This window comes from Macaca thibetana, chromosome 1 (assembly GCF_024542745.1).
Source record: "Macaca thibetana thibetana isolate TM-01 chromosome 1, ASM2454274v1, whole genome shotgun sequence".
Taxonomy (NCBI): Eukaryota; Metazoa; Chordata; class Mammalia; order Primates; family Cercopithecidae; genus Macaca; species Macaca thibetana.
Window position 1 is genome coordinate 93,255,518 of NC_065578.1, and position 14,936 is coordinate 93,270,453.

Consider the following 14,936-nt stretch of genomic DNA (forward strand, 5'->3'; position numbering starts at 1 on the left):
CCAGCGGACGCCCTGCGAATCTTCCTTAGGCGGGGCTGGGGCTGCGGCGAGCTAATAAGAGTGGGAGCCGGGCGTTCGGTCTCGCCGTGGCAGTAGCAGAGCAACCACGCGGCTTTGACAGTCCATTTCAAAGGACTTCGGGGTCTTGCGGATGGGGATCACTGCGGGCACTGGAGACCTGCAGGCCCCCACCCATCTGCCTCTCAGATTCGTGGCAACCGCACCCTTCCGGGCAGCGGCGCCAGGCCCTCTGCCGTCCCAGCCGCTCGCAGCCACCGAGAAAACCCGGCGGCCGCGCTCGAGCGCGCGCCCTCCGGCCACATGCACCCGCACACGCATGCTCCCAGCGCTCCCACGCGTGCTGGCACCCTCCCAGCTTCCGCCCACGCAGTCGCGGGCCCCGGGCGCGCGGGCTCCGGGCGGCTGCGCGGCGTCCTTGGAGGCAGGTGCTGGCTGGAAGACGAGCTGTCGGAGGATGCTGCGGCGCGGGGCGCGTCGCCCCCCTCAGTCCACCAGAGCCCGGATACCTCAGAAATTCGGCTCTGGGTCTGTGGGGAGCGAAATGCAACCCAAACCCCATTTTTCCGAACCCCGCGCAAATAAACATGCACAAGCACGCACACAGACGTCGCCGCGGCTGGCGCTCGCCGCCTCAGGTCCAGGCTGGCCGCCGGCCGGCCCGGGCCGCGAGGGAAGAACCCAGGCCCGAGAGGGGTCGCCGCCTACGTCTCGCAGCCCGAGGGGCGGCCGCTCGGCCTCGGCCGCTCACAGGCGCGACGTAAGTGCCCGGCGTCACCGGCCCTGCCTAACGGTGCAACGGCCGGCCTGGGCCTGCAACTCTGGGGTCCCGGTCGGGCTGGAGCGGCCGCCGGAGAGACCTGGTAGGCGGGGCGCTTGGGGCAGGAAGGGGGCCGGGGAGGGAAAAGCGCGACTGTGATTTGTACGGCTGGGCCCGGACCGTGAAGGAGACCGGGTTGCGGCTGCCCTCACACCGACCACCTGGGACCGGCGGACTGCGGCCGCCCTTCGCTCAACTGGGTCGCCGACCTTGTTGAGGGGCGACCACTGCGGGAAGGCCGGGAGCCTGCGGCCCGCGTTTGAGGTGAATGGCAGTGCCCTGAGTGCGGCGGCTGGGTCTCGGTGACACTGACGACTGGAGGGGCGGTCGGAAGAGCGCGGTGCCGTCGCCTCTGGCTTAACATGGCAGATGCGCTGAGACTCCAACAGGTGGCTCCGTGGCGCAATGGATAGCGCATTGGACTTCTAGAGGCTGAAGGCATTCAAAGGTTCCGGGTTCGAGTCCCGGCGGAGTCGTAACGCTTTTTATCCCTCCCCCTCACAGTCTACTTTCTGCCCCTGTCATGTCTCCTATTTCTTTTTTTTTTTTTTTTTTTTTTCCTAAACGGTTTAACTTGTCTCTCATTCCCTGCTCTCGCAGTTCACTGCATTCGGCTCTTGGGGTCCTTTGCTCTTAAGCGGCTCGAAGGGTCCCAAGCCCCTCAGCTCCCCGGGCCTCGGTGGCTCAGGGCCCGGCTCAGCCGATTCGGCAGTCGATCTAGGTCCTGAGAAGAGCGACGGCGGCGGCGGCGAAGGAAAAGCGACAGCGAAGCGAGGGCTGGCGGTTTCGGCCTAAAGGAAAGTGCAGGGGAGGCCCGGGTCTCGGGTGACACCCGCACGCCTCGAGCGGGATTGTGGCTGCGAGGGAGGGACGAGAAAACGCGCCTACGCCCTGCGTGCGCTGTGCTACCTCTGCAGCATGGAGGCTTCCAGATGAGCAGGCACCCGAATCCCAGCGGGAGCCCGTAAAAATGGGGATTTCTGCCGTCACTCTGGGACTCTTAATTCGGTCCGTCTGGGGCGGGGCCCAGGAATCTGCATTTCTGATAAGGTCACCTGCTCCCCTCCCCCATTATTCCAGTGCAAAGAGGTCCTAGGCCCACTACCCATCAGCTCCTCAAGACAGGAGTTACTGTATCTTTTTCTGACAACTGTTAGCTTTGCACAAGGTTAGCAAATAAATCCAGGAATGAATGGAATCTTAAACTCGTAAAAAACAATGAAAGGTAATTCACACAAAAGATACAAAATCCAAAATTGTCAAAAAAGGTACAGGGAAAAGTAAGCATCCTTGTTATTCCTATAGGCCAGCCTCGCAATTCTCTCCGCAAGCCATTAGTGGTAATGGTTTCTTGGAAATATTTTCAGATTTATTTTATGCCCATATCAGCATTTTTAACATATTTTGTCATAAATATGTCATAAATAACTGTGTTATTGATATATGTGATATGTATCCTTTTAAAAACACAAATTGTAGTATGCTATACTTGCTTGTTTTACTTATGAATACATGTAGAGCTGCCTTGTTCCATTGTACATATGTATGGTAATGATTTAACAGCCCCTAATAGCTGGACATTTATATTTCCAGTATTTTTCTGTTACAAACAATGCATCAGTGAACATCCTTGTTCTTATATTATTGTATACAAGTACAGGTACATCTATCTGTAGGATAGATTCCTAGAAAGTTGAATTGCTGGTTCAAAGTTTTGTGCGTTCTTAATCTGTACATTTTTTTTAATATATATTGGCAAATTGCCCCTTAGAGATTGTATCCATTTTTCTCTCCCTAGCAATGTGTGAGAGTGCCTGTTTCCCCACAGCCCACATGTTCTCAAAAGGTGGTTTCTAGCTGTGATTTTAATTCATGTCTCTTATATTGATTTTTAAAAATTTGTATTTATATTATTATTATTATTTGAGACAGGGTCTTATTCTGTTGCCCAGATTGGAGTGCAGTGGCACTATCACAGCTCATTGCACCCTCAACCTCCTGGGTTCAAGCAGTGCTTCCACCTCAGCCTTCCAGGTAGTTGGAACTACAGGTACATGCTGATACACCAGGCTAATTTTAAAAATTTTTTGTAGAGATGAGGGTCACTCTATGTTGTCTAGGCTGGTGTTGAACTCCTGGACTCAAGTGATCCTCCCATCTTGACCTCCCTAAGTGCTGGGATGACAGACGGGAGCTACTATGCCTGGCCTATGTCTTTTATTATGAATCAAGATGAATATCTTTCCATATGGAGAATAATTTGTAATTTTTTTCTTGTGATTTATCTGTTCTTGAGTTGTGTTCATTTTTCTGTGGTATCATGGAAAACAGCCCTTTGTGATATATGTTACAATTATTCTTTTTCAGTCTTTTTGTCGTTTGATTTGTTTATGGTATTTTGTTTTGTTTTTCTGTCTTACAGAAATTCATGTATTGGGATTTATCAGTCTTTTATGGCTTCTAGGTTTGGGGCCATACTACACTCAGATTATTTCTTTTTTTTTGAGACGGAGTCTGGCTCTGTCTCCTAGGCTGGAGTGCAGTGGCGGGATCTCAGCTCACTGCAAGCTCCGCCTCCCGGGTTTACGCCATTCTCCTGCCTCAGCCTCCCGAGTAGCTGGGGGACTACAGGAGCCCGCCACCTCGCCTGGCTATTTTTTTTTGTATTTTTTTAGTAGAGACGGGGTTTCACCGTGTTAGCTAGGATGGTCTCGATCTTCCAACCTCGTGATCCGCCCGTCTCGGCCTCCCAAAGTGCTGGGATTACAGGCGTGAGCCACCGCGCCCGGCCAGATTATTATTTCTTTAATGGCTTTATTTTTATGGTTTTATTTATCTTTGCTTCATCTGGAATGTGTTTTTGTGTAAGGAGTGAAGTGGGAGTTTTGTCCCAAAATCACTTTTAATGAACACTCCTTATCTACACGATGTCATTTGAAATGCCACATATATACACACACACACACACACATATATATACACATACATATATATATATATATATATATATTTTTTTTTTTTTTTAGCAGAGTCTTGCTCTGTTGCCCAGGCTGGAGTGCAGTGGTGCAATCTCAGCTCAGTGCAACCTCCATCTCCCAGATTCAAGCGATTCTCTTGCCTCAGCCTCCCGAGTAGCTGGGATTACAGGCGCAGGCCACCACACCTGGCTAATTTTTGTATTTTTAGTGGAGATGACGGGGTTTTGCCATGTTGGCCAGACTGGTCTTGAACTTCTGAGCTCAGGCGATCCACCTGCCTTGGCCTCCTAAAGTGCTGAGATTACAGGTGTGAGCCACGACGTCCGCCCCACATTTATAATTTTCTAAATTCCCACATGCATATGGGTTTCTGGATTCTCTTCTGCATATGGTTTTCTGGATTATCTGCTCTATTCCACTGACTTTTCTGTCTTAATTTTGATTCACCAGAACTGTGCTGTTTTACCATTTGGTAGGGTCAGTCCTCTCTCATTACTCTTTTGTTTTTTTTTTAAAGATTTTTCTACCTGTTCTTGAATTATTATTTTTCCTCAGCGAATAATAATAGTTAGCACTTATTTGGCACTTGTTATATGCCAGGTACTATTCTCAGTGCTCTATGTATCTTCATTTAATCCTCCTGACAGCCCTACCAGGCAGATACTATTATCCCCTTTCATAGGAGAGGCATCTTAGACAGCGAGATTAAGTAACTTGTGCAAGGATATGCAGTTAATAAGCAACAAGCCTGGATGAGAACCCAGAAAGGCTGGGTCTATGGGTAAAACCACAATTCCTTATCATCTTTTCACATGAGCTTTAGCTACAGCTAGTCTGGCTCTAATTTTAGGAGGTTTTTTTATTGGAGTCATGTTATATTTATAGATTGAAATAGAACTGGGCCAGGTGCTGTGGCTCATGTCTGTAATCCCAGCATTTTGGGAGGCCAAGGCAGGTGGATTACTTGAGGCCAGGAATTTGAGATGAGCCTGGCCAACATGGCGAAACCCCGTCTCTACAAAAAATATAAAAATTAGCTGAGCATGTTGGCACATGCCTGTAATCCCAGCTGCTTGGGAGGCTGAGGCATGAGAATCACTTGAACCTGGGAGGTGGAGGTTGCAGTGAGGTGAGATCGTGTGACGACACTCCGGCCTGGGTGACAGAGCCAGACTCTGTCGAGAGAGAGAGAGAGAGAGAGAGAGAGAGAGAGAGAAAGAGAAAGAAATGAGAATTGAACTAATTAGGATGTTGAATCATCCTGTGTAAGAGCAGCAGGAGGAAATAAAGAACAACTATGCCTTTTCATTTTCAGTCCTTCTGTGCTCTTCTGGAGTCTGTTAAATATAAATCTTGACTTTTTTTAAAGTTTATTCCCAGATAGTTTATCTTTTTTTGTTGGAATCCTTTCCTCCACTATGTTTTGTAACTCATTATTTATATATAAGAAGGCTTTTGATATTTTAAATAATTTTGTATCTCATTAAATTATCTTACTATTTAAAATAGTTTTTCAGTTCTAAATCACAATGAGATACCACTTCACACCCAGTAGGATGGCTGTAATAAAAAAGACAGACAATACAAGCATTGGCAAGGATTGGAACCCTCATACATTGCCAGTGGGGATGTAAAATGTGTGGCCTCTTTGGAAAACAGTTTGGCAATTCCTCAAAAAATTAAATACTAGAGTTAGGACCCAGCAATTCCACTTCTGGGTATATCCCCAAGAGAACTAAAAACATATGTCCACACAAAAATGTGTACAGGAATATCTATAGCAGCATTATTTTTGTTGTGGTGATTGAGACAGGGTCTCGCTGTGTTGTCCAGGCTGGAGTGCAGTGGAGTGCAGCGGCATGATCACGGCTCACTGCAGCCTCGACCTCTTGAGCTGAAGGGAGCCTCCCATCTCAGCCTCCCAAGTAGCTGGGACTACAGGCGTGCACCACCACGCTCTGCTAATTTTTGTATTTTTTGTAGAGATGGGGTTTCGCCATGTTGCCCCAGGCTGGTCTCGAACTCCTGGGCTCGAGTGATCCGCCTGCCTCAGCCTTCCAAAGTGCTGGGATTACAGGTGTGAACCACCGTGCCCGGCTAGCATTGTTTTTAATAACCGGAAAGTAAAAACAATCCAGATGTCCATCAAATGATGATTGGATACACAAGATCTGGTATACCTATTTGATGAAATATTATTCAGCAAAAAAAAGGAAGTAGTGATTCATGTTACAATATTAATGAGCCTTGAAAGCATGCTAAGTGAAAGAAGCCAGTCACAAAAGACCACATAATGGAATCGTATGATTCCATTTATATGAAATGTCTAAAATAGACAAATCCATAGAGACAGAAAGTAAATTAGTGGTTGCCAGGCATTGGGAGTGGGGAGAATGTGATGTGACTGACTGCTAATGGATATGGGGTTTCTTTTTGGGATGATGAAAATGTTCTGGAAGTAGTGGTGATAGTTGCACAATTATGAGTATACAAAAATCCATTGTATTATGCACTTTCAAATGGGTGAATTTTATAAGTGAGTTATATCTCAATTTAAGAAAGGAAAAATAGTTTTTCAGTTAGACTAAGTTGTGTTACCTGGAAATATACTCAAATTATAAGTTTACTTTTTCCTTTCTAATTTTTATGCTTAATATTATTTTTCTTGTAATAGCATCAGCTAGTACAGTATATCCAGAAAATGTTAAATAATTTTTCATGATAATGGTGATAGTGGACTTCTTTGACTTGTTCCTGGTCTTTATAGAAATAGAAATGCTTCTCCACTAAGCATGACGCTGGCTTTTGGGGTTGGTGTGGCATGAGCACACACACGTTTTATCACATTAAGAAAATACCTATCCCTATTTGTCTATAATCTATGGAGATTTTTCTTTGATCTAATATTCCATGATATATTAACAGATTTTCTAATATTTAACTCATTTTACATTCTTGAAATGATGCTACTTGGTTGTGGTGTATACTGATTTTAATATTTTATAATTTTTGCATAGTTAGAAAGATTGACATTTAATTATCTCTCCATCATAAAATGAATAGCAAGTACAGCATTGTTTGTAATGGCTCCCAAACTGGAAATAACCTAGATGTTCGTCAGTAATACTCTGTTTAAAGAAAGTGTGTACATGTATAGAATTAAATACAATGAAGACATTTAAAAAATGAGATCTATATATACTGCTATATCCAAGAATATCCAAGATTATGTGAAAAAATAAGATATGCAGATGAATATTTTAAATGAGATTCCATTTGTATTAAATAATGCCCATAGTAACAGTAGAAATTATGTATGTTTACTCCTATCATTGTGCATGCATAGATGATTTCTAGAAAGATATTCAAACAATTAGCAGTGGTTACTTTAGGGTAGTGCTGGGTTGGGGGAAGCAGTGGTAGGAAGGGAAGAGCCTTCCTTTTTACTGTATACCTGTATGTAATATTTCAGGTTTTTTCTTAATAAGCCCATCTTACCTTGATAATAAAAAGTTAATTTTAAAAAAGTTAAAGGTAGGCCAGGCACGGTGGCTCATGCCTGTAATCCCAGCACTTTGGGAGGCCGAGGTGGGTGGATCACCTGAGGTCGGGAGTTCGAGACCAGCCTGACCAATATGGAGAAACCCCGTCTCTACTAAAAATACAAAATTAGCCAGGTGTGGTAGTGCATACCTGTAATGCCAGCTACTCAGGAGGCTGAGGTTGGAGAATCGTTTGAACCCAGGAGGTGGAAGTTGCACTTCAGCCTGGGCAACAAGAGCAAAACTCTGTCTCAAAAAAATAAAATTAAATTTAAAAAAACAATGCTAAAGAGGAAGGAAAAAAGAATACCTACCTGTTCCTGGATCACTTTCAGACAGGTAGCTGTAATACTGCTTATCCATTAAATATTTCTCAAACTTGGTTTTTAAAAAACATTTATTGACCCCTTATGCTCTACTATATGTCCAATCTCAGTGATTAATAAGCCCATTAGGAGCCCATCTGTTAAGCATCTCTAGGAACTCCTTCTGATACTATTGGAGAAACATATAAATACGTCTTTTCAGAGTGATTCCAGCAGGGATCATATCTTGGACGTCTTGTACACTGTGTTGAAGAGTGTGGACTTTACCCTAAAGACAATGGGAAACCACTGAATAGTTTTTAGTTGAGAAGCAGTAGGATTAGATGTGTGTTTTGTACCATCTGTCTGACTGCAGTGTGGATCACGGGCTGGAATAACACACAACTGTAAGTTGGAAGACCAGTCTGAGGTAATCGGAGATAATCTAGTTAAGAAAATGATGAGGACTAGAACCAGGGAGGTGGTTTGGAGAGAAGGTTAAGTATACAAACTGGAGATGTTTCAGGGGAGGCCAAATTGATGGGCCTTGATGAATTAAGGGATGTCAAGGAGAGAGGGAGCAGTCAGAATGACTCCCATTTCTAATTAGGCAGATGGGTGGGTGCTGAAGTAGTCACTGGGACCACAAACAAAGTAGCAAGAAGTGGGTTTGGGAATAGGGGATGGAAATGAGTTCAGATTTGCAGATGTTGAGTTTGAGGTCTGTGGAGCATCCTGGCAGCTGGATATACAATGCCAAACACATAGCAGGCTCTCAATAAGTATTTATAGAATGAAAGAATATCAGAAAGAGGAGAATTATAGGAAGGGAAATGTATAGGGAGAGGAAAGGAAAAGAAGAGAAGGTCTGGAGCTCAGGAGACAGATCTATGCTTGGGATTTAAAATTCATTATCGTACAGATGGCACTTGAAGCTCTGGACATAGATGAGATCGTATAGGGAGAGTGTACAGTAAGAAAAGATGGGCCAGGCGTGGTGGCTCACGCCTGTAATCTCAGCACTTTGGGAGGCTGAGGTGGGTAGATCATGTGAGGTCAGAAGTTCAAGACCAGCCTGACCTACATGGAGAAACCCTGTCTCTACTAAAAATACAAAATTAGCTGGGCATGGTGGCACATGCCTGTAATCCCAGCTACTTGGGAGGCTGAGGCAAGAGAATTGTTTGAACCCGGAAGGTGGAGGTTGCAGTGAGCTGAGATTGTGCCATTGCAGTCCAGCCTAGGCAACAAGAGCAAAACTCTCTCTCCCTCTCAAAAAAAAAAAAAAAAAAAAAAAAAAAAGAAGACTGAGTATAGAGGACAGAAACCCAGCACAGACATTTGAGGTATAGGCAAATAATGAGTCCTTCAAAGAGACCAGGAAAGGGTGTCTGGAGAGATAGGAAGAGATGCAGGAAAAAGGTGTTTCCCCAAGAACCGAAGGAGCACGTTTCCTCTGGAGGAGAAGGGGGTTAAGAGGAAAAGAGAATCACTTAACATGTTTTGAACACCTGCTTTATGCCAGAAAATTTATTTAACCTTTACCATTTAATTATCCCCTAATTCTAAGAAGTGTGAATTATCCCCATTTTATAGATGAGAAAGTTAAGATGCAAAGATGTTCTGGGAGTCAGGTGAAAGGATCAGCCTAGGAATGGTAGAAAAATGCCTGTCCTTCTGAGGCAAGTGGGAAGGGGGCAGAGATAAAAGCATGAAGGTAGACAGGGGACAACTGAAGGTGTTCATGTTGGAAGACCTAGTTTCTCTGTGCTCTCTTTTACAGCCCTACCTCATACCTAGGACCCAGGGAAGGTATTGACAAAGCAGAAGCTGCCTTAAAGGATGAGACACTCCCACCTTTTTGTCGCCTATGACCAATACAGATTCTAAAAGACCAGAGGTCAGGAGTGGTTTCATACCAATTTCCTCCTTATCTGGGACCTTCTGCATCCATCCGTTTATATTTTATAACCCACTCACCCTCAGCATGTAACTTTTGAGTAGTAGTTTGTGCAAGGAACTATGCACGAAGGAAATACAAACATGAGTGAGATAGAGTGAATTTTCGTAAAAGTTGAGCCTAGTGAGGGACAGAGAGCATGGATTGGTGATTTCATTAATTAGGATCAGTTTCAGCTATGAGTGTGACAGGACACCCACAATAACGGTGGACTTTACAAGATAAAGGCTTTTTCTCTCTCATGTAAAAATGACAGCTACCAGGGAATAGCAGCTACTTAATCATGAGAGATCCAGGTTCTTTCTTATTCTTCCATCCTCAAAATGCAGCTTCCACTTCCTGCTCCAAGATGGCTGCTTCTGGTCAACATAACAGGAGCCATCAGGTCAACATACTAGCTTGTGGGAAGGAGATGAAAGGACAGAGAAGGGCCCTACTCCAACCTCATCCATCTTTGAAGGATACTTCCTAAAAGTTGCACATACCACTTCTTTCTACTCACATCCCATAGGAAGGTGGGAATTACAGCTTTTTTCCCCCAGGTGGCCACATTCTCAGCCAAAAATCAAGTGTCCCGTAACTACAGAAGAAAGTAAAAGTCCAGCAATTTCTGCCAGTGATGCTGAAATAGGTGTGCAGATAGCTGTAGTGCAAGACAAGAATAAAAGTGTGACAGAGATTTACACTTAATAGTTCTGTGACCATAGGTTAACCTCTGTGCCTCAGTTTCTCACTTATAAAATGGGATAATAGCACCTACGTCATAGGTTTACCAAATGCCTAAGTTATTATATACAAATATAATGTTACATATGTACATACGAACTTAGGTACATAAGGGTAACATAAAAATAAGTTATATGTGTAAGTCCTTAGAATAGTCCCTGACGATAAGTGCTATATAGACATTTGTTAAATAGAAATAAGTAGAGTAAAAATAAGCACAGGCAAATAGGAGTATATACATCAGTGGAGAGAATCTGAAAAAGGCGTTCTGAAGCATGTAGACTGTCAGCTCTGTGATGACTAGGATGACCTCCTTTCCTGTGCACCCCTAGCACCTAGTGTGGTGCCTTGCACAGAGGTGATGCTCAAAATATTGGTTGCTGAATAGGCTTCAGGTCAGTACTAGTTTGTTAGGTGAAATGGAGGCAGGAAAGATATTTTAGGTGGAATTAACCACATGAACAAAGACATAAAAGCTGAACCTGTCATGGTACTTGGTGTGCATGGAACTCAGTATATGTTGACTGAATGCTCAGTATCAAGTAGTTTGGTTTGGCTGAAATGTTATCAGTCAGGTTTGGACAGAAAAACACATTGCTGTAGATAATTTAATATAGGGAATTGTTCCACAGGTGACAGAAATGCTGAAAGTGTTGGCAACTCAGATACTGCAACAGTAGGAAACCTCTACTACCTCTAGTGCCAGAGGGACAGTGGGAGATGGTGTTACCAGAACTTGGAAGCCTGAGTCATCTGGCTGGTGGGGGCTGGGAGCATGGTGGGGCCGCAACCCAAACCAAGGCAGAGAGAAATACGCTGGTTTCTCTCCTCTTCCTGCCCCTCTGTCTTTTGTCAGTGTCTTACTGTGAAGCCAGTTGGCAAGGGAATCTGGGACATGTAGTTTCCTACAAACCAGAGAAAGGGCTGTGAAAAGAGCTGAGAGAGAAATAGGCAAGTAAGTAGCACAAGTGAAGTTTAGGGCATGAGTAGGGAAGCAGTGAATATAAACCTGTGGTGGTGTCATTTTGTGGAGGGGCTTGAATGTCAGGTCTTGAATGTAGGGTTTCTATTTGTGTCATTAGGCAGAGGTGAGCCATAGAGAGTAAAATGCAGTATGGCCTCATTAAAACTATTCAATGGGGAGGTTGCGGGAGAAAATGGAAACAGTAGCTTCCCTTTGAGTACTTGTTATTTGCAAGGCATAGTGTTAGTTTTTATTTAATCATCTCAGAAAGATGATGTGTCTGGTTCCGGATATGTTCAATTTGAGATAACTTTCTAGTACTTTATATGGTTAATTTATTTGTACAGTTAATTGGAAATGTGAGTCTGCAACAGAGGGTGGGGGATAGAGATGTAAGGATGGAGACTCTGGGGTCATCTGAAGAGGTGAGAGCATAAGTTGAAGGAGAGGGAGGACAAGATACTCAAGTCAAACAGTATAGAGAAAGAAGACGAAGGCAGGCATTAGGGAAACCAACAATTTAAGTGATGGACAGAGTAGAGTAAGAAAATAAAGACTAGGTAGGAGAAGCAGAAAAGCTGATCTTGCTACCAAAGTAGAGCAGCTCAAGCTTCAAGAAGGGGAAGATCAGTAGTGTCAAAAGACATTGTCTGGTTAGAAGGGATGAAGACTGAGAAAAAAATTGAATATAGCAGTAAGGAGGTATGTAGGAAGTTTCTCTAGACTGGTGGGGCCATGAGGAGGTAAGGCAGGCTTCATCAGATGGCCGTGGCTGGTTTAGTGGAGTAAGTAGTTTGCTGAGGCTAGGTGTGGAAGTTGGGTTCTGGGAGAATGGAAGTGTCTGGTATCTCCTGCATGCTCTTTGGGTGTAGAGGCTGCATTAGCTTCCCTGCTGTACCCAAGTGCTTATATAATGCACAGGACTCAATTATTTGTGTTAGCTGACTTGCAGGATGAATGAATTTGGTGGAAAATATTTGAAATAAATGGATTGTGGAGTAGCAGTGAAAACCCAGCTGACAGTCAATAGCTTCATTATACTTTCCTGAATCTCAATAATCTAGACTGGTAAGAATAGTGTTTCCCTGACTGGGATTGGTGAGGTGAGAGTAACAGAAACAGATGAATTGGGTCTAGATTGGTTAGGGAGAAAAATGTATCTTCATGGGGATAGAGGATTCAGAGAATGAGTGGCTGAAAGGCTTGAAATCATGATTTCACAATGTTTGGGGGGTGAGACCCAGGCATCAGCCATTTTGAAGTCACCATAGGTAATTCCAAATTGCAGCCAAGGCTAAGTTGGAGAGAACTGAAGTAAAGGCTAACAGGGTAACAGATTGGGGTAGTCTGAGTTAAGAATCTTGACCACTGAATTCTCAAACAATGAGCTAAGGCCATGATAGTGATTCACTAAAGTGATCTGGAAATGAGGGTAACTGGAATTGATAAAATTGAGCTTGAGGAACTACAGGGCCATCTTGATTTGAAGGTGTATCGTCCTAGAAATCCTCTATGCACAAACTTACCTAATTTTACATTTCATAGTTCATTTGAGATGTCTCTAGAACACTGATCTGCTTATGACATTTAATTATAGGTCATGGTATTGACCCTACTTCTTGGAAGCATTTCTTCACTTCGAAAACTATGTGACAATGAGAATAATTGCACTTTACCTGAGAGACTGAATACCTGGTACATGTTAACTTTTTTTTTCCCATTATGATATTTTCTTTAACTTGCTGTTTCTAAGAATGGGATCCTATTAATGTGTATACCAGTTACTAAGGTTTTGTTGAACTTTTTTATATAGCCTCCCCACTCCCCACTCCTTTTGTGACATCCTACTTATGGGACCCAAAATAGACATTTTCCCAGGTTTCAGTAAGAGGAATATTGGTGTTTCTCTAGAGCAGTTGGTTTATCATACAGCAGAACACTGAACACAGAACTCATTGTGTTAGATGCTAAGAACCTAGCCCAGAGCCCACCTTTATCAACTGTAGTCTTACAGCATCTACTTTGTCTTAAGAACATTTTGGGCTGGGCATGGTGGCTCCCACCTGTAATGCCAGCACTTTGGGAGGCTGAGGCAGGTGGATCACCTGATGTCAGAAGTTCAAGACCAGCCTGGCCAACATGGTGAAACCCCGTCTCTACTAAAAGTACAAAAATTAGCATGGTGTGGTGGTGGGTGCCTGTAATCCCAGTTACTCAGGAGGCTGAGGCAGGAGAATTGCTTGAACCCGGGAGGCGGAGGTTGCAGTGAGCCGAGATCATGCCACCGCACTCCAACCTGGGCGACAGAGCGAGACTCCATCTCAAAAAAAAAAAGGATTTTGAAACCAGATGATGTATAAATACACCATTCTTTTAGAAATCTTTCAATATCTTCTCAGGGGTATTTTGAAGGTCTCTTTCACCAGCACACCTGACTGTGGCAGCACTTTATATTCTTTACATTTTTCTGGTATAAAGCCTTCAAATAGTTCCAGTTGGCCGGGCACGGTGGCTCACACCTGTAATCCCAGCACTTTGGGAGGCCAAGGCGGATGGATCACTTGAGGTAAGGATGGCAAAACCCCATCTGTACTAAAAATATAAAAGTTAGCTGGGCATAATGGCATACCCAGTAGTCGCAGCTACTTGGGAGGCTGAGGCACGATAATCACTTGAACTTGGGAGGTGGAGGTTGCAGTGAGCTGAGATGGCACTGGGTGATGGAGTGAGACTGTCTCAAAAAAAAAAAAAAAAAAGTTCCAGTAGGTGAACTGAGTTTAGTGACACAGGCCAAAGTCAGTAAAACCTGTTTCTCAAAAGACTTGCTTATTAAAAAGCAAAACATAACTTCATCCATTATTTAAATATCCAGATATTTGTAGAAGGCCAGAAGCACTAAAGGAGACAATTCTCTCATACTAGGTCCTTATTTTATCCAGTAGAAGGCAAAACATAATACTCCAGAAACAAAAGTAGTTTTTTATAAAAGAGAACAGACATAGATGCTTCCCTAACTCCAACTATGACTATTACTGTCAGTTCTGCTATTACTAGGTTGTGACTCCAAGCAGTAAATATGAGATTTCGGACATAGGTGTGGGCAGACTTCATGACTAAAACACCAAAAGCAATGGCAACAAAAGCCAAAATTGACAAATGGGATCTAATTAAACTAAAGTGCTTCTGCACAGCAAAAGACACTATTATCAGAGTGAACAGGCAACCTACAGAATGGGAGAAAAAATTTGCAATCTATCCATCTGACAAAGGGCTAATTTCCAGAAATCTACAAAGAACTTAAACAAATTTACAAGAAAAAAACAACCCCATCAAAAAGTGGGTGAAGGATATGAAAAGACACTTCTCAAAAGAAGATATTTATGCAGCCAACAAACATGAAAAAACACTCATCATCACTGGTCATTAGAGAAATGCAAATCAAAACCACAATGAGATACCATCTCACACCAGTTAGAATGGTGATCATTAAAAAGTCAGGAAACAATAGATGTTGGAGAGGATGTGGAGAAACAGGAATGCTTTTACACTGTTGGCGGGAGTGTAAATTAGTTCAACCATTGTGGAAGACAGTGTGGCGATTCCGCAAGGATCTAGAACCAGAA

General features: G+C 43.7%; 1 protein-coding gene and 1 non-coding gene across 2 annotated transcripts; both read left to right on the forward strand.

Moving 5' to 3' along the window:
- Positions 1–413: 413 nt before the first annotated feature.
- Positions 414–3,331, forward strand: LOC126964286 (uncharacterized). The gene has a single exon (XM_050807319.1). It carries the CDS (start codon positions 476–478, stop codon positions 935–937), a length of 462 nt encoding a protein of 153 aa, XP_050663276.1. The 5' UTR covers positions 414–475; the 3' UTR covers positions 938–3,331.
- On the forward strand, positions 1,230–1,314 carry TRNAR-UCU (transfer RNA arginine (anticodon UCU)). The gene is given in 2 exon segments: positions 1,230–1,266; positions 1,279–1,314. It is a non-coding gene; the product is annotated as a tRNA-Arg (tRNA).
- Positions 3,332–14,936: the final 11,605 nt, after the last annotated feature.

Bases quoted from the DNA above. Each gene is read 5' to 3' on its own strand.
- LOC126964286 (XM_050807319.1), top strand. From the start codon at position 476: ATGCTGCGGCGCGGGGCGCGTCGCCCCCCTCAGTCCACCAGAGCCCGG.